The sequence below is a fragment of the Balaenoptera borealis genome (assembly GCF_965194805.1).
Source record: "Balaenoptera borealis genome assembly, chromosome: 20".
Lineage (NCBI taxonomy): Eukaryota > Metazoa > Chordata > Mammalia > Artiodactyla > Balaenopteridae > Balaenoptera > Balaenoptera borealis.
In genome coordinates, this window is record NC_138879.1 from 19,391,072 (window position 1) to 19,409,756 (window position 18,685).

General features: G+C 49.1%; 1 protein-coding gene and 1 long non-coding RNA gene across 3 annotated transcripts in view; one reads left to right on the forward strand and one right to left on the reverse strand.

Moving 5' to 3' along the window:
- The first annotated feature begins 1,870 nt into the window (after window positions 1-1,870).
- Window positions 1,871-18,685, forward strand: part of LOC309618261 — a 36,844-nt gene continuing 20,029 nt past the window's right edge. Inside the window, exons 1-2 of one of the 2 annotated variants that reach the window (XR_014238388.1) lie at window positions 1,871-1,990; window positions 6,287-6,459. This is a non-coding gene — a long non-coding RNA (uncharacterized lncRNA). Of the gene's footprint in view, window positions 1,991-3,176; window positions 3,298-6,286; window positions 6,460-18,685 lie in introns of those variants that run through there. The other variant, XR_014238389.1, reaches the window with a different exon arrangement.
- Window positions 1,990-17,571, reverse strand: CCR7 (C-C motif chemokine receptor 7). Its single transcript, XM_082371734.1, has 3 exons — window positions 11,757-17,571; window positions 6,396-6,445; window positions 1,990-3,525 (listed from the first exon to the last, which is right to left on the reverse strand). The coding sequence occupies exons 1-3, from the start codon at window positions 11,764-11,766 to the stop codon at window positions 2,446-2,448; spliced, it is 1,140 nt and encodes a 379-aa protein (XP_082227860.1). The 5' UTR covers window positions 11,767-17,571; the 3' UTR covers window positions 1,990-2,445.

The window sequence follows — 18,685 nt, forward strand, 5'->3', positions numbered from 1 at the left end:
GGCAGATGAGAGAGAGAGAGAGGCCCTGGGGGCTCCCCAGTGAGTCTCTTCCTTCTTCCCAGGGCCCCCCCAAGCTCAGGGTAGGCATGTGACAGCATTGGGCAAGGGAGCAAGGACCAGGCCAGCAGTGAGCCGAGGTCAGAGCTTCTGAGATAGAGCACTTTGGGGAATGAACATTGCTGGGGGTTTTGTAAATACCTGGAGGTGTCCAATTATTATAGAAAAATGTATTTGAAGCTGAGGTGGCATGTTTGTTCGCTTGGCCTGGCTTCCTGTTCATGACTGCTCTGTTACATTCCTCCCTTCAGGAACGGAGGAAGATCGTCTTCCCATCTGTAAGCTCATTAGGATGTGCATACCAGCGGCCCCCATACCCACACACACCGGGCACGTTCCCCTCAGGGCCCCAGTCATGCTGGGGTCGCCCCTCGCGCCCCACGGCTCGCGCACACCCCCCAGAGCAGCTGCACCTATTAATATTAAAGTGGCTGCAGGTGCCGCTCCTCCACGTGCCAGCCTCATCCTTCTCAGGGCGCTGGTTCCCTGCTTGAGCCCAGCGCATCCTGGGGAGGAGGGTAATGCAACGTGCTTATGAGATGAGAGAATGGGCTTCAGTTCCAGGCGGGCTCCATTTTCAGTGAGGCTCTTTTCACTTCAGAAAATGGATGGAATCACCTTTTCATGAGTGTCTCAGCTCCCTCCCACCTCCAGACCCTGAGCTATTGCAGTGCTGGGCCCTTCAGAAACCTCCTCTTACATCACAGGTTGGACTAACCTCTCTGGCTGGGACAAGTTGGGGACTGGGCAGGCATCAGGGCACCCAGTGACATGGATCCTGGGCCTGTGCTGGGGACAGTGGCTGTTCCTCCATCCCTGCCCCTCCGGGATGGGTGTCCACACCACGGAAGGCCATTGCTGCCATAGTGGCCAGGGAGGGTCAAGGGCAGACCTGGCTCTTAAGCATCCAGCAAAGGGTGCAGCCTATCACACAGGTCCCATCCCAAGCCCCCTGGATCCAGGATGCCGTGGTAGATGGGTGTCAGGGAGAAGCCCTCCCTCTAAACACCAGTTTTGGGAGCCCAGGGGGACTGACCAAGGGTCAGGGGGCTCCAGTTCCAGACTGAGTTGGGACAGATGAACAGGACAGTGTGTAAATGCTGCTAAGTGTCAGGGAGAGTTCCCAGCCACAGAGGTTAAAGAGACAACTTAGTTCTTTCCAAAGCTCAGCTCAGACCGTGTCTCTGGGTCACCGCTGACCTCACGGGCTTGGGTCCCGTCCTGTGAGCTCCGGAAGGGTGTTTGCAAGCTGGACACCCTGCCCTTCTGCTCCTCCTGCCTTGTTCAGCCTCGTGGGCCTGTGTCACTGGAAGGGCTCAGAGCATAGCTCAGCAGACCTCGTGGCTCTCAGCATCTCTGAACAATGAAGCCGGGGAGGGAGGAAAGGGATGGGGGGTGGTCAGGTGGGGCGTGGGGTTTGCAAAACAAGAACACACGCATTTGCCATTTACCAAGAAGTTTTTTTCCCTTTCTTTTCAAGCTGTTGTTTCCTCAAGGGAAAACTTTTATTTGTGTATGAGTAAAATGTGCTCTCTTAATGAATTGAAAGCAGAACAGGATGAGAGATTTTTGTCCCCGTGGCAAAGAACAAAGAAGGAGCTCATTGGCTGGCGGCAGCTGGCGTCGTCCCCACCCCTGGCCCCTAAACTTTCTCCCTGCCTTCTCCCCCCTTCCTAGCAGAGCTGAGACCTGAGAAGGGCCAGCCACGCGTCATCCCTGCCCCAGAGCCCTGGCTGGGAAAATGGCTGTGGCCAGGCCTGGCCTGCGGGAAACACCACACCCCTCCAGCGTGGAGAGCCTGAGGAGAGTTGGCTGGTGAGGGGCCATGGAGGCTGCCGTTTCTTGCTGGCTCGGATGACAGGAAAAAAGAGAGATGGAGGGAGGGATTCAGAGCGTTAGTTTGACCCACTGGCATTCCCCTTCCCCTGCACAGGTGAGAAGTTGCCCCACTGTCTCTGGTCTTGGGGACAAAGCCTTGCTTTCTGGAAGCCCTCACCCTGAGTCTCAGGGAGGACTTCTTTCTAGAAGATTGATGGGAACAATGGCCAGGCCCCTTCCACCACCCTAGATCTCACCGATGCCTGCCCTTTCACTCCAGGAGGTGTGAACCGTTTCTTGACTGTCACCTCTCGTTTGGGGTTTGGGGGACAACGGCCTTGGTTTTGGAGTGTTGCAGGATCTGGGATAGCTTATCAACCACGTCTCTTTGCAACCTTGGTTGAGGTAGCTAGCTAGGGTTGGGCTTCATCTGTCTTCTGTGGCTCGGGTTTTCACCACGAGATAAACCTCAATGGCCAGAACGGCCTTTCCCTCAGCAGCTGTGGGGTCGTCTGTCCCCAGTCTGCGGGGCCCTGGGAGAGGACCCTTTAGTCCAGGCAGAGAAGCCTCCTATGGGGAGAAGGTGGTGGTGGTCTCAGCCTCCACGCTCATGGAGGACCGCCTGGCATGCCGGCAGGCGGACCACTGCCGGAGCCGCTCCTGGCTGAGGCAACCTAGGTCCTTGAAGAGCTTGAAGAGGTCGCTGCGGAACTTGACGCCGATGAAGGCGTACAGGAAAGGGTTGACGCAGCAGCGGATGCAGGCCAGGCTGTAGGTGACATCGTAGGCGATGTTGAGCTGCTTGCTGAGTTCGCAGCTGGTGGCGCTGGTGATGTTGAAGTTGGCCACCGTCTGGGCCAGGACCACCCCGTTGTAGGGCAGCTGGAAGGCTACGAAGACCACGACCACGGCAATGATCACCTTGATGGCCTTGTTGCGCTCGAAGTTGCGGGCCTGGAGCAGGGTGCGGACAATGAGGAGGTAGCAGAAGCTCATGGCCACCAGGGGGATCAGAAAGCCTACCACCATCTGGGCCACCTGGATGGTGATCAGGGCCTCCACGTGCTCGGTGATGAGGGAGCACCGCAGCGCTTGCTCACTGCTGCTCTTCTGGATGCCGCTGTACAGCAGCTCCGGGGTGGAGAGCACCACGGCCAACATCCAGATGCCCACGCAGGAGAGCTTGCTGATGAGAAGGACGCGGGCACGGTGGCGGTGGGCCGAGACGGCCTGGACGATGGCGACGTAGCGGTCAATGCTGATGCACAGGAGCAGGAGCATGCCGCTGAAGAAGCTTATCTTGTAGATGCCAAAGATGAGCTTGCAAACGTGGACCCCGAAGACCCAGGACTTGGCTGCGCTGTACGCCCAGAAGGGAAGGGTCAGGAGGAAGAGGATGTCCGCCACGGCCAGGTTGAGCAGGTAGGTATCGGTCATGGTCTTGAGCCTCTTGAAGTAGATGTAGGTCAGCATGACCAGCCCGTTGCCCAGCAGGCCCATGAAGCAAATGATGGAGTACATGACCGGGAGGAACCAGGCTTTAAAGTTCCGCACGTCCTTCTTGAAGCACACGGACTCGTACAGCGTGTAGTCCACTGTGGTGTTGTCTCCGATGTAATCGTCCGTGACCTCATCCTGGCACAGGCATACCTGTGGGGAAGGAACACGAGCCAGCTTAGCTGAGTGGGTCTAAATCTCACTGCTGTGGGATTGGCCAGAGCAGTGGTTTCAAGGTGCAGTTGGCATCACCTGCAAATTCTCGGACCCCATCTGAGACCCACTGAACCAGAATCTCAGGGGCTGGGGCCCAGGAATCTGTTTTTCTAAACTTTCCAGGTGATTCTTTCATTTGAAATCGGTGCTTCTCATATTTTAACATGCACATGAACTCGGGGATCTTGTTCAGATGATTTAGTAGGCTGGGGTGGAGCCTGGGATTCTGCCTTTCTGATAAGGAGCAAGTGTCTGATTTTGCTAACTCTTCTGAGAGACTTGACCTTACAGGTGTTAACGGTGGACTGGGAATAGTCTGGGCTTTGGGGCCAAATGAGCCTTGGGCTTGTTAAATACACTTCATTCTCCCTAAGCCTCAGTTTCCTCATCTGTGAAATGGAGATGAATACTATCTCCTCCACATGGTTGTTGTGAGGGTCCTAACTCGATTCTGGCATCATTTCATCTCCATGGAGGTTTTATTTTGCCCGTTTTATTTTATTTTATTTTTGGAAACTCCAGGAAAGTGGGATCATGTGTCTTTCTTTTTGAGCCTCCTTTGGAACCGGGTAGAAAGAACTTTCCAGGGGAGGGGGCCTATAAAAATACCCCAGTTTTTGAGGGAAAATCCACTTGGGCTAACGTTGAGGAGGGCCAGGAGTGAGAAGAGAGGAAGGCAAAGCTCCATTAAGAGGCCAGAAAGCCCTGGTTTGGGGCAAGCTACTGTGATCATGGGTGGTGGGTGACTTGCAGACTCATGGATTCCTGCGGCCCAGGGCACAGCACCCAGCATGAGGCAGAAGCTCAGGGGATGCAGGCCCAAGTGGATGGCGGGCCACGGCCTCAGCTGTGACTGAGTCCTCTCGGGCCCAGGAAGGAAGCTCAGCCCTGTCTCCACCCTCCCTCCATCCCCCCACCCTCTCCCCCCACCTCTCTCCTCTATCTTTCTTGCTGTATCTTCTGGCAGATCCCAATCAGCAGGGCTCAGCTGCTCAGGGCTTTTTTTAGCCTATCTGCAGGGCAGGGTGAAGGTTCAGGCAGCCTGCTGTGATTTTATCAATGAAGGAGGGCACTCGGGCTGGCTAAGCTGTGCAGGGCTCGGAGCTGGGCTGGAAGACTGCCTCAGGAAGCTCCTGGTCCCTCCTCTGGGAATGGGGCCCTGGGCAGCTCGACATGATGGATTTTCGTGCAATTGGGGAACTGGAGGGAGTGTAGAGATGAGGAAAGGGGGGCTCTTGGAGAAGCGATGTGGCTTGTTCAAGGATGCTCAGCCAGAAGGGGAACCCAGTCTCCTGACTTCCCTGTATCCTGTCTCTTTCTCACTTCCAAATTCTGGATTCATCGCTATTCTGCTTGGGGACAGGGTGAGGACCAAATCATGTCCAGGAGGTTTTTTTTGGGCATTGCTATCTCGAGAAGAAAAGTCAGTGGCAACCACTTTTCTCTTTTCTGGGCACGATTGCAGCCTGGGAGGCCTGGAAGAGGCTGGCTGCCCTTGGCCGCCCAGGATAATGCCCAAGGCCTCAGGTCCGGGGTTCCTGGACATAAGGGGGCTCTGGGCCTTGGAGGGCAGTATACCCAGCCTCTGTGACCTGTGCTTCCCACCACCCCGTTCTGCCTTCTCTTTTCCTGCTTAGTATCCGCCCCCTGTACCAGGGGCCACCAGGCTTGATGTGTCTCTGCGGCCCAAAGCCCCAACACATCCTGCCCCATCTGAGCCAACCCCATCCCCCCAGGTAAAGAGAAGAATGAGCCCAGCTGTCCCTTATCCCCTCCCCGGCCTTCCAGCCCCTCCGGAGTCCTGGAAACAGGGGAGAGAGAGGGGAGGGAGTGGTGCTGGGGAAGGGCGCCAAGCTGTGGGCTACAGCCCAAGCTCCAGGGGGCCTCTGGGATGGGGTTTTGGGAACAGTGCCCAACTTGGGGCCTGCCTCTGGCCAGAGCTCCTGGAAAGCTGCCCCTTTGGCCTCCAGACCTGGGGAAGAGCCAAATTCTGAAGCGCTGCCTCTCCAGCTCCTACCTCAGCCGCCCCCGCCCCCTCCAAAAGAGCTCGCAACCCCAGCAAATGGGGGAGAGTCGACTTCACGAGTTAGTTTCTTCTAACTCTGGCACTTGGTTGGGGCAGATTTTCTGTCTCCACAGCTGGGATTGAGACGCTGAAACCTGTAAACTGGGGATCTTTGCTCCTACAGAGTTATGGGCCCCTCTAAAGGATGTGCTCCCATCCTCCCTCCCCCCAGTGAGGCTCAGGCCAGTCTCTTTATTTCACAGAAGGGAACTGGGGCTTCGAGGGGAGCCTTTGGCTGGAGGGTGGGGGAGGGAGGCAGGTTTGGGGCGATAGGATAGTTACCAGCCATCAGGCCATGGGTTCTTTTCTCAGCTCACATATGAAGCTTTACATGTGTGGGTGTGGACACATATGTGCAAAACCCAGTAACCTCACAGCCTTTGCTTTTTGCAAAGCAAAGAACTCTCTCCAAGAACTCAGGAGTCCACTTTTCTGTCTCCCGGATGGGGATATTGGAAGTGGGGTGGGGAAGGTGGGGTAACTTGCTTTCTCCCATGTTTTAATTGAAATGGAGTAAAGGAATGTCGGAGAACATCCGTGGCTTTCTAGGGTCACTCAGCAGATGGAGGTGGGGGGGAGGTGGCCATCAGCTTAATGAATGACAGATTTGTGTCCGGGTCTATTTCTTTCCAGCAAATGCCCAGCGTCTCCACCAGAACCCAGGGCTTGGGCGTCGGAAGGACCAGGCTTGGGGAGGGGCGTATGGGAGAGGGAACGGAGCTTTCCTTGGTGGGACACCTACCTGGAAAATGATGAGGAGAGCCACCACCAGCACGTTCTTCATTGGCTTCCCTGCAGGAGACAAGGTGAGAAAGTTATTGCTTGGCAGGGATGGCTCTTTGTTATGACAAATAGCCACAGAGCCAGGGGACTTTCATCACATTCTCCAGACACCATGTTTGAGAACATGAGAACCAGATTGTGCCTTGGAACACCTGGCCGGCTGCCCAGCCCCACTGTCCTTACCTCCTCTTCCTCCTCCCCTGCATAAGGGGTCCCGGAAAGGAGCGGGATCGGAACGCAGAGCAGCCCCTCCCCTCTTCTTGGCTCTTCAGGGCCTCTTCTGGAATTGGAAAGTCCATCCTGGCCCAGACCACCCCTCAAGGCTGAATGGCAGGCTGAGGCCCCAGGCTCTCCCAAGGCCTGATGTGGGCCCTGGCTGCTCAGTCCTGCTTCGTGGCTGAGCCGAGGGCTGGACCTGGAACTTATTTTCTCCAAAGGCTGAGCACGGGGGACAGTTCACAGGGTGATTTATATAGAAGTTGTATCTCACTTAACAGTCTGGGAGCTGTGCCCTCTTCACCTTTGTAGCCCCCCCTTCCCCTAACTGGACCAGACCACAGGAGAGAGTCAGTAACTGTGATGCCAGGAATGAATACAAGGCAGGAGTTGTTGGTCCACCGCACCTCCAGTCCCAGGAGGGTCAGTAGACAAATGCTTGGGACCCTGCTTCTAGCACCTTCTGGAGGCTGGGGGCCTCCCTCCAGCAAACAAGGGATTCTGCTTCCTAGATGCAACATCACAGGCCCAGCGAGTCTGTGTGCTTGGCCACAGCGCCACCTGCTGGAAATTTTCTGGCATGACACCCAAATTGCCATCGTGCTCCAGGGAGCGTGCCTAGGGCAGGGCTTCTGGGCTTGGGGGTGTCTTAGCGGAACGAAGAAGGGCATCGAGCCACATAAATAAACAGGCATTTCTCCCAAGTTATACTGAACGCTACTGCTAGCTGCGTCTTCCTAAGGCATAGCTCTGATGCCAACCCCCACTCTGCCCTCTTCCTAAATTAGGACCTCTCTACCCAGCCCTAAGGACCTCTCTACCCAGCCCTAAGGACCTCTCTGCCCAGCCCTAAGGACCTCTCTGCCCAGCCCTAAGGATGACGCCCTGATGCCGAGCATGGCAGTCAAGCCCTCCACTGTCTACTTGGACCTGCCTTTCTAGCTGTGTCTTCTATTTCTGGGGACAGGCATCCACTGTCCCATCGTCCCCAGCTTGCACCTGAGTATTTGCAGTCCTGGGTGGGAATGGATCTCTGTACAACATCACGGCTCCCCTCTCTCATCCCCCTTCCTTGCCAAATTAACCCGTGAGCCCCTGAGCTTGAGTCCACACCTCTACCCTTAAGCACACTCTCTTTGTGGTCCAATGAGCTGCCCATCCTCCATTGACTCATCTTGATGTGAAGCGCTCGAGGTTTCTTTAAACACATACCCGTCTTTCGGTTACTCTAGAGAAAGCCCGCTCTGACTGTCAGTGAGAACTGAGAAACCTCAAGGTTTTGATGTCACAACGGTGAAATACGAGGAGCACGAGTTGTGTTTCTAGTTCACTCCATCAACTCCCTTTCCTGGCCCCGTCTCAGTCCTTTTGCCACTGGCTGGGGGAGGGGTAAGGAGGGGGGGCTGGAGGGAGTGTGTAGGTGAGGTCTCCTTCCAGGTGTGTTGGAGAGGGTCGTCGAGCAGGGATCTTCTAGGACCAGAGTAGGTCGTTTTCAAGAAAGGTGACCAAGCAGGACCTTAGGGGAACTCAGGTGTGTGGCAGAGGCGGCCTGGTCAACAGCCTTGACTCAATTTACTTCTGTCTGTTACAAAGTCATAAAGTAACTCGCCTTGGGCAGCAGCTTGAGTGGGACCAGAGAAGTTGGGAATCTCAGGGGCTGAGGAGTGGTTGACTTATGTGTTGGGTATTTTCTGAGTTCTTGAGTTTCTACTAATGATCACAACGAAAAGGAAATTCCCTAGAACTCCAACCTTAGCTCCCAGTGAGAGAAACTAGAGATTAGTAACTTTCCCAGAGTCACACAACCATCTGGTAGTGGAGCTGGGCTTTGAATCCATCTAATTTCAGAAACCACACTCCTAAATACTCTTCCATGCTGCCTCTCAGGCTTTATGTTCCTCTCCCTCCTAACATCCTGTGAGTTACCCCTTGTGAGTCTCATTCCATATTCCAGAAAATAGAGGCTCAGAGAGGTTAAGCCACTTGTCTGGGGTCACACAGCTGCTAAGAGATGGATCTGAGATTTTCAAATGAGCTCTCATTACTTCATTTCTGTTGAGGCTGCTGGAGCCTCTAATCTCCATCCCACTGGAAGAGAGTGAGGATTGGTCACCCAGTTCTGCTGTTTCCATTTCCTAACATCTCAGATCTGGTCCCCTTTCTACCCCAACATAAGGCTTTGCTGCCACGGAGTTCCTCTGAAACACAGATCATGTTATTTAACTCACATAATTGAAAAAGAAAAATCTTCACTGGCTCCCCATTGCTTTCAGCAAAAAGCCCAAATTTTTAGCAGTGCCACATGGAATCTTAAAGATTGGCCCTTGCCTGTCCCTCCTGCCTCCCTTTCTCCCTTCCTCCTTGGCATGGCCAGGTTCTTTACATCCTCCTCAACTTGCTTCTTTCTTGTCTCTATTAGCTTTTGTCAGAGCTGACCAGCTGGGAGCCTGCAGGCTGAGTCCCCAGGATGTTCTGTTTGGCTACATGGAGTTTGCAAAAAATTGGATTTGGATACCTTTAGGTGGGGCTTGTACCCTTCTGAATCACTTCACTGCCCTCCACTTACTACATCTACTCCCATTCTCTCATTTACAATTGAGCCATTGAGTTTGCTATCCCTGCCACATCCTGGGCCCCTTGCTCCTCGTTTTCTGGTTTGATAACTCCTACACGTCCTTCAAAACCCAACTTAAATGCTCCCCTGACTCACATTCATTGTTCGTTTCTTTAGATTTCACAATCCCCCTGCTCTTAGCCCATCAGCACTCTCTCTCCCTTTCTTGCAGTGGCTTATTGACATATGTGTCTCTCCCCCACCAGACTGGTCCTGCCTGAATTCCTCCATAAATGGCAGTTGACTGAAAGTACCAAGCAAAGAGGAGAGATTCCCCAATAGCTCCCCCAGGCTGCAGGGTTCCCCTCCTCCCCAGCCAGGCTCCCCAAAGGCCAGGAGGGATTGGCCCTGAATTTCTTTAGCATCCCCATCTGCCGCCATCTCTGGCCGAGCTGTGAGAGATGAGTATCTTAACAGCTCATTTTTCTCTTCTCTGCTTTGGAAAATTCTAACCGAAGTCTTAGGCCCCATTTCTTGAAGATGGGGAAGGTGTCTTGGGGCTGCTCATTCAAATCATGAAAAAGGCCAACTCAGCCCGGGTTCGGCGTTTTCATTTTGTGTAACAGAAACTTTGCCCCTCACCCACCTTGGGCTCCCTGCCGGGCTGACAAAGAGAGAGAAACAGATCCTTCGTGGCCCACCCGTCCTACCAACGGCCCCGGAGTCTGATCTGAGCAAAATGTCTCAGTGGCGTCCCCTCCTACCAGTATTTAGGGCTTGGCTAGCCGTTGGGGCTTTCTTGAATTGAGTGAAGCAGTAAGAACATCCCTTTTCCTGCACCGGAGGTTTCCTTCATTAAAGGGACCTCCCTCCCTGCATTAACGCCTGTGAGTCTAGCACCCCCAAACCTAGTCCTGGGAGGAGACCCCCCTGCCCCGTGCTGTGCTGGGGCTGCTCTCACGGGCTCATCGAGCCAGTGGTGTACATCTCTCTCCGACTCTGTGCTCAGTCATTTCATGGCTTGAAATCGGCTGACGGCTTGGAGTCAGCTATGGTGGAAGAATTTACACTATGGAAATTGGCGAGCAGTACACATCAGAGTCTGCTTCGGGGAGCTGGTTCTCTAGCCTTTACCAGCGCACCACGGGGACCTGCTTGGTTTCCTTCACAGAGATCAAACCGAGAGGCAGGACTGGGGTCTCCAGGAGATGATGGCTGCATTCTGGGACTGTGGTTAGTGGGGCTGGTTGTCTGGGGAGTGGGATTAGAGGGCAGGCTGCTGGGAGGAGGGGAAGTTGGAAGAGATTTTTAAAAACTGAAATCAGAGTTCTTGATGCCATTCATTCACTCACTCATTCACTCCACAAACATTTTCTGCTCATACCCCCAAAGCACCTGGGAATCAGAGGTGCAAGAATCAGACCCTGGCTTCCAGGAGTTCTCAGTCGGTGTGTGGGACGGCCACTTTAGCCCTTTAACAGCTGTTTGCTGGGTCCACCCAGGGTTCCGGGTGGGTGGAAAAAGCAGACATGAAGGCAAGAGGCTGTGGTGTGGTGGGTCGGGTTGTGAGGACAGCAGAGGGTGAACGGGAACCTTCACTTTTCAAAGCCAACCCCTTGTGGCTTTGAGGCTGCCGTGGTGCTTTGTTTGCTGGTGAGAACGAGCAGTCCAGGAACCTGGCCTTCGTAGCCTCAGCCAGGTCTGACTCCTCAGCTGAGATTTGTAAATGGGGTGTCTTGGAGCTAGATAAACACCCCCAGAACCTGCTCGGGGCTTCCCTTGGACTCCCTCTGGTTAAGACCAGAGGATGGACTTTTGAAAGGAATGAATCATCTTCCTGGGTAGAAAAAGTGATTAAGTGAGGCTGGGGGCTGTGCTGGAGGCCCTGGCTGTGACTTCTCCCAGCTGAAGGCTCCTTGTGGTCTCATTTAGTGTTGCCCACCCAACATTTAACCAGCAGGAGGCAACAGCTTGCCCGTGGGATGTGCAGCAGAGAGAATAAGCACAGCTTGCATTGCGTTGCGCGTAGCGTCATTTACACAATGCACTCGCCTTTAATCTGCTCCTTGTTATAACCTTAAAAGAGCAGACATTCTCATCCCTGTTTAGCCTGGGAGAAAGGTGGGAATCGGAGGGCGAGTGGAGGGTCCTGAGCCCTCCAAGGAGAATTTTCCCTGATGAAACAGGTCCCTGAGAGCCTCCCCCATCACCCCAGGCTGAGACAGAACAGGTGCTGTCCAGATTTCCACCAACCCCAGCCCTGCCGCCTTCTGCAGTCCCTACTGTTCTTGAAAGATGTGACCCCCTTTATCTTTCCTGGAACCAATGGTTAGCCCCTTCCCCAGGTCTGAAAGGTGCACTCTCTGTGCCTGGGAGAACAGGGTGGCAATCTCTGGGAGCAACCATTGATTCCCAGCAAAGCCACCTCATCTGTCTGGGAGGCTCCCCTAGGCCTTCCACGCCCATCCTCCATCCCCATCCCACAAAGTCTGTCTGGGTGTCCAAGTGACGCTGGTACTTCTCTCTCTCACACGGGGGAGGCTCACTCACCCGGGTCCATGACACTCTCGGCTGCTGAAACCACACAGGAAGATTGTGCCCGGCCTCTGTCTGGGGAGGAAGTGGTACAAGCCCCTTTTAAGCTGTGAGAGGAACCACCCTCTTCCCTGCCCCTCCCACCCCTGCTCCTCCCTCCAATCCGGCTTCACTAAGGGTCTGGACTCAGGTGCCTCCTGGGACCGAAGGGGTATGAGGGGTATGAGAAGGTGACAGAGAGTGACGGCCCACTCACCGGCCATAGGATCATGAATCATCAGATCACTGACATTCAAAAAGCCCCCTGTGCAGACTAGGGGCCCAGCCCAAGGCAGGGGAACAGGGGCCATTTACTGATTCGACAAATGTTTGTAGCTTAGTACCATGTGCCAGGGAGTCAGAGATAAGTGAGAGATGTACCCCCATCCTTCCTTCGCCCTGCTCAGTGTCACAAGGGACTACATTTGCCAAACTACTTTGCCCTCTGGGTTTTGGGTAGGCTTGGTCAATGGGAGGCACTGAGAGATGATGGAAGGTAGAAGGGGAGGGATGTGCCAGGATGTTTCTTTTCTCCTTCTTTCTTTTCTCTTCCCTCACCTCTTCTCTTCCTTTCCTTTTTTTTTTATATTTTGTTTTCTTTTTTTTAAAATTTAGTTTTAATTTTATATTGGAGTATAGTTGATTTACAATGTTGTGTTAGTTTCAGGTATACAGCAGATGATTCAGTTATACATATACATACGTCCATTCTTTTTCAGATTCTTTTCCCAGATAGGTTATTACAGAAGATTGAGTTGAGTTTCCTGTGCTATACAGTAGGTCCTTGTTGATTATCTATTTTGTATATAGTAGTATATATATGTTAATCCCTAACTCCTAGTTTATCCCTCCCCCTGCCTCCACCTTTCCCCTTTGGTAACCATAAGTTTGTTTTTCCTTTCCTTTTTTAATGACAACTTTATTGAGTTATAATTCACAAATAAACTCAACCTTTTAAGGTGTACCAGTCAGTTTTTTTTGGGGGGTGTTGTATATTCACAGAGTTGTACAGCTGTCACCAAACTCAATTTTAGAACATTTTATTTTATTTAATTTATTTATTTTTTTAGTTTTTAAAAAATATTTATTTATTTATTTAGGTTGCGCTGGGTCTTAGTTGTGACGCGTGGGATCTTTGTCGTGGCATGCGGGATGTTTTTTTAGTTGCGGCATGTGGACTTTTAGTTGCAGCATGCAGACTCTTAGTTGTGGCATGCGGGATTTAGTTCCCCAACCTGGGATCGAACCCAGGTCCCCTGCATTGGGAGTGTGGAGTCTTACCCACTGGACCACCAGGGAAGCCCCTAGAACATATAAAATCACTACCCCTTGTAACCCCCTCCTCTTCATTAGCAACGACTCCCCATATCCCCTCCAACTCCACCCCCAGCCCCTGGTAACAACAAATCTACTTTCTGTCTTTATAGATTTGCCTATTCTGGACACTTCACATAAATAGAATTATACTATATGTGGCCTTTGTGTCTGGCTTCTTTCACTTAGCATAATGTTTTCAAGGTTCTTCCATGTTGTAGTATATATCAATATTTCATTCCTTTTTACGGTCCAATAATGTTCCATTGTATGATATCCATACATTCCATTGTATGATATCCATACAAACAAAACTCCATTTGTTTATCCATCATCAGTTAGATATTTGGGTTGTTTCCACTTTTTGGCTATGATGAATAATGTGGCTAGGAGCATTCATATACAAGTTTTTGTGGGGACATATGCCTCTTTTTCTCTAGAATACACACCTAGGAGAAAATTGCCAGGTCATATGGTAACTACATGTTTAACATTTTGAGGAACTGTCAAACTTTTCCCAAAATGGCGTCACCATTTTACATTCCCATCAGCAATGTATGAAGTTTCCACATCCTCAACAACATTTGTTATTGTCTGGTTTTCTTTTTCTTTTGATTCTAGCCATCCTAGTGGGTGTTAAGTGGTTTTAATTTGCATTATCCTAATGACTAATGATAATGAGTACCTTTTCATGTGCTTATTGACCACTTATAAATTTTCTTTGGAGAAATGTCTATTTAAATCCTTTGTCCATTTTTAAATTGGGTTTTTTTTATTGTTGAGTTGTAAGAGTTTTTTATATATTCTGGATACAAGTCCTTTATCAGATATATGATTTGTAAATATTTTCTCCAATCCTGTGGATTGCCTTCACTTTATTGATGGTGACCTTTGAAGCACAAAACTTTAAAATTTTGAGGTCAAATTATTTTTCTTTTGTCACTTGTGCTTTTTTGTGTCATATTTAACCATTGCTTAATTCATGTTCATGAAGATTTATTCTTATGTTTTCTTCTAAGAGTTTTATCTCTGACATTTAGCTTTGATTCATTTTGAGTATTGTGCATATTCCCTTCTATTCCTAGTTTGTTGGATTTTGTTAAATGCCTTTTCTATGTCCAATGAAAAGATCATTTTTGACCTTTATTCTATTAAATATGGTGTATAACAGAGATTGAGTTTTGTATGTTGAACCAACCTTAAATTCCTGGGATAAATCACTTGGTCATGGTGTATAATCTTTTTTTATATGTTGCTGGATTTGGCGAGGATTTTTGAATCTATATTCAGTGTGGATATTGGTCTATAGCTTTATTTTCTTGTGATTATTGTGGTTTTGGTATCAGGGTAACTCTAGTTGAAGGTTTGTCAATTTTGTAGATCTTTTCAATGTACCAACTTCTGGTTTTATTGATTTTCTCTATTTTTTTCCTATTCTCTATTTCACTTATTTCCATTCTACTCTTTGTTATTTCCTTCCTTCTGCTTGATTTAGGTTTAGTTTTCTCCTTTTGTCCTGATTTCTTAAGGTAAAAGTTTAGGTTCTTTACTTGAGATCGTTCTCCTTTTTTCTAGTATAGGCTTTTATAGCTGTAAATTTCTCTCTAAGCACTGCTTCAGCTTCATCCCATAGGTTTTTATATGCTGTGTTTTCATTTTCATTCATCTCAAAGTATTTTCCAACTTCCCTTGTAAATTATTCTTTGACCCATTGGTTATTTAGGAGTGTTTTGTTTAATTTCCACATACTTGTGAATTCCTCAAATTTCCTTCTGTTTTTGATTGTGGTTAGAGAATGTATTTTGTATGATCTCAATTTTTAAAAATTTATTGAGATTTGTTTTATGTCCTAACATATGGTCTATCCTGGAAAATGTTCCATGTGCACCCAAGAAGAATGTGTATTCTGCTGTTGTTGGGTGAATATTCTATAGATAGCTGATAGGTCCAGTTGGTTCATAATATTCTATTTTCTTATTGATCTACTGCCTAGTTGTTGTATCCATTATTTGAAGGTAGGGTATTAAGTCTCTGACTATGATTGTTCAATTGTGTATTTCTCTCTTCATTTCTGTCAATGTTTGCTTCATGTATTTTTGGTCTCTGTTGTTTAGATGCATATATGTTTATTTGTTATGACTTCTGGATAGATTGACCCTTTTATCATTATAACATATCCTTTGTCTCTATAAACAATTTTTGTCTTAAAGTCTATTTTTTCTTTAGCATAGCCTTTCCAATATTTTTGGGGTGGGTACTGTTTGCATATATTTTTCATCACTAGGGTATTTCTTTCCTCTCTTTGCTTCCAGTGGCATCTCCAGCCATGGCTACATGTTTCTGATACCAGAGTCCATCAGCCGGCCCCTACCTCTGTGGTGCCAGCATCTGATGAGTAACCCCCACCTTGGCTCCAACTCCTGCCCTAGTTTCTGGGCTCTGGTAGCACTACCTTCTCCCTGTGTCTCTCCAGCTCTAGGGATGGTGGCCACTTCTTGCTGTTGTTAATCTCTGGTGGCCTCACCATCCCTTGTTTGACTTTTCAGCTCTTCTATCACTTGTATAACTGGCTCCCTATGTTAAATTCCTTTTGTCTGAAATATCTAGAGTGGGTCTTTTTTGCTTCCACCCTGACTGATAGAAGGTGATTCCTGTTCCCAAGGAGTTTAAGGTACAGTAGTCCCCCTTATCCATGGTTTTGCTTTCTGTGGTTACATTTATTCATGGTCAACCATGGTCTGAAGATATTAAGTAGAAAATTCCAGAAATAAACAATTCATAAGTTTTAAATTGCATACAACTTTGAGTAGTGTGATGAAATCTTGCACTATCCTGCTCTGTCCCACCTGGGATTCTCAACCATTGACATTACTATGGCTCGATGATCCAGGATCACCTGAAGCAGATGATCCTCATTCTGATGATACATCAATAGCAGTCTAACACTGTGTTACAATGCCCGTGTCATTCCGCTTCATCTCATCATGTAGGCATTTTTTCATCTCACATCATAAGAGGGAGGGTAAGTACACTGCAATAAGATATTTTGAGAGAGAGAGAGAGAGAGAGAGGCCACTTTCACATAACTTTTATTACAGTATATTGCTATAATTGTTCTATTTTATTATTAGTTATTGTTATTGATCTCTTACCATGCTTAATTTATGAATTAAACTTTATCATAGGTATGTATGTATAGGAAAAAAAATAGTATGTATGATATATGAGTTTGGTAATATCCGTGGTTTCAGGCATCCACTGGGGGTCTTGGAATATATTCCCCACAGATAAGGGGGGACTACTGTACAGAAGAAGTTAAGACTAGATTATATACCTGTTGCCTACAGTTATGACCAAGACCAAGCATGATGTGACGCTTTACCTAAAACAAAGAGAGGAAATCCATGATTGAGTAGGGCTAGAAGACAGATGGACAAGTAGATAGAATAGTTTTTCTTCACCCCAGAGATTTGAAGAACATTCAGTTGGGATGTAGTGCAGTGAGCCTCGCTCTTAACCAGCTCCCTGTATGATCTTGGGTAAGTTGCTTCCCCACTCTGGGCTGCAGTTTTCTCAAGTATGAAGTGAGGATATTGGATTGCCTAGGAGATACCTAAGCTTTGGCATCTGAGACTCTGAAGGGCAGAACTTTCTTGCGGCATCCTGTCTACTGCTTAACCACTCTCTGTTATTCCAAATTCCCCAAATGGAGGCATGGGAAGCCCTCATGGAACTGGAACTTTCCTTCCATTCTAAAGGTTTTGGCTGCTCTCATCATTGGCACTTGGGGCCTGCTTACTTTTAGGGATACAGGCAATCTCTTGAACTAGGTGGAAAAGACTCTGGGGGGGTTCCATCTGGGTAGGGCGTTGGTAAGGAAGGGCAGGGCAACTTCAGTTTGGAACTATTCCAGAAGCTTCCTCCTGAAGCTCTTTTCCATGTGCCAGATGCTTCTAAGAAAAATTGAGCTTAGAGGCAGAAGACATGTGTCCCACTCTTGCCTCTGCTAGAACTGACTATGTGACCTCAGGCAAGTCAATTCCTCTCTCTGATTCTTGGATGCCCACCTGAAAAGTAATGGGATTGGACCACATAATTTCCAGGCTCCCTTCTCAGGATAATCCTTGCTATCCTCAGGGATTTTCTTGGTTTTCTACCTAGTATAGGCCCCATAGAAGGTCCCAGATCAAGAGAGTCCACAGAATACAGGGCAGGACTGGAGAGCTTTGCGGTAGACGCGCCACGCTCTTAGGAGAGAAAGGGAGCATCCTGATTCTGATCCCCTCAGCAGCCTCGCCCTGATGCTAAGCCGTGGTGCCCACCCCAGACCCTTTTCCTCCTCTCACTGTCCTTCTTTATCCCTCCAGCACTGGCTGTGTGGACATTGCACACTTTGGGCTGGAGGCCTTCAGTTTCAGTTTCTTAGCTGGTCTCTGAGCAGGACAGTGGGGATTCCCTAGTATCTCTCAACACTGTGAGCTTAAGGAACATTTGATTGATTGATGATGTGACGTCAACCTTTTCCTAAGATGACACCACTTCCTCCACCTCTCTCTTGGGGATTCCTTTTTTCTTTTTAAATTTACATTGTTAGGAGCTGACTGCAGATCCTGGTCTCAGCACCAGCTTGAATAAGACCTGTATCATGGCAGAGCGGAGAATAACTTGCTCCCAGCGAATAGACCCTAGGACCCTTGTTTTGCTTCTGACTTTGCTTCATTCATTCATTCATACAAACAACAAGTATTTGATGAACACTTACGTGCCAGGCATGGTACTGGACTCTACAGTTACAAAGATGAACACCCATGGTCCCTGACTTTGTCAAGCTCACATGGAGCGTGTGAGTGGGTGTATCAGTCAGCTCGAGCTGCCACATTAAAATACCACAGGCTGGGTAGCTGTGGTTCTCACAGTTCTGGAGCCTAGAAATCCCAGATCAAGGTCCCGCAGGGTCAGCCTCTCTTCCTTGCCTGCAGATGGGTACCTTCTCACTATGTCCTTACATGGCCTCTTCTCAGAGTGTACAAGGCAGGGAGGGAAAGAGAGAGAGACAGAGACAGAGACAGAGAGGCAGACACAGAGAGACAGACACAGAGAGAGACACAGAGAGAGAAAGATTTCTGGTATCTCTTCTTATACGGACATTAACCCTATTGGGTTATGGCCCCACTCTTAGGAGTTTATTTAACCTGTTTATTTCCTTAGAGGCCCCATCTCCAAATGCAACCACACTGAGGGTTAGGGCTTCAACATATGAATTTGAATGGGGATTCAAACCCCATTGGGGGGAAACATTCACTCCATAACAGTGGGGGAGATGGAAAAATAAAGAGGCAATTACCCATAAGCATTAAAAGTATAACAACAGGCATGGAAATGTATACACTAAATTCAAGATGGGAAGGAAGAGGGTGCAGGTGGAGAGGGATTTTCAGGAGCTTGAACTGCGTTGGTAATGTCTGGCTTGTGGTGGACAAACGTCTCATTGTATTGTTCTTTATACCTTTATGAATTCAATATTTCATAATATTTAAAAAATAACAGAAGATAAAATTATAGTACAATATAGTAAGAGCTAACTAACGGGG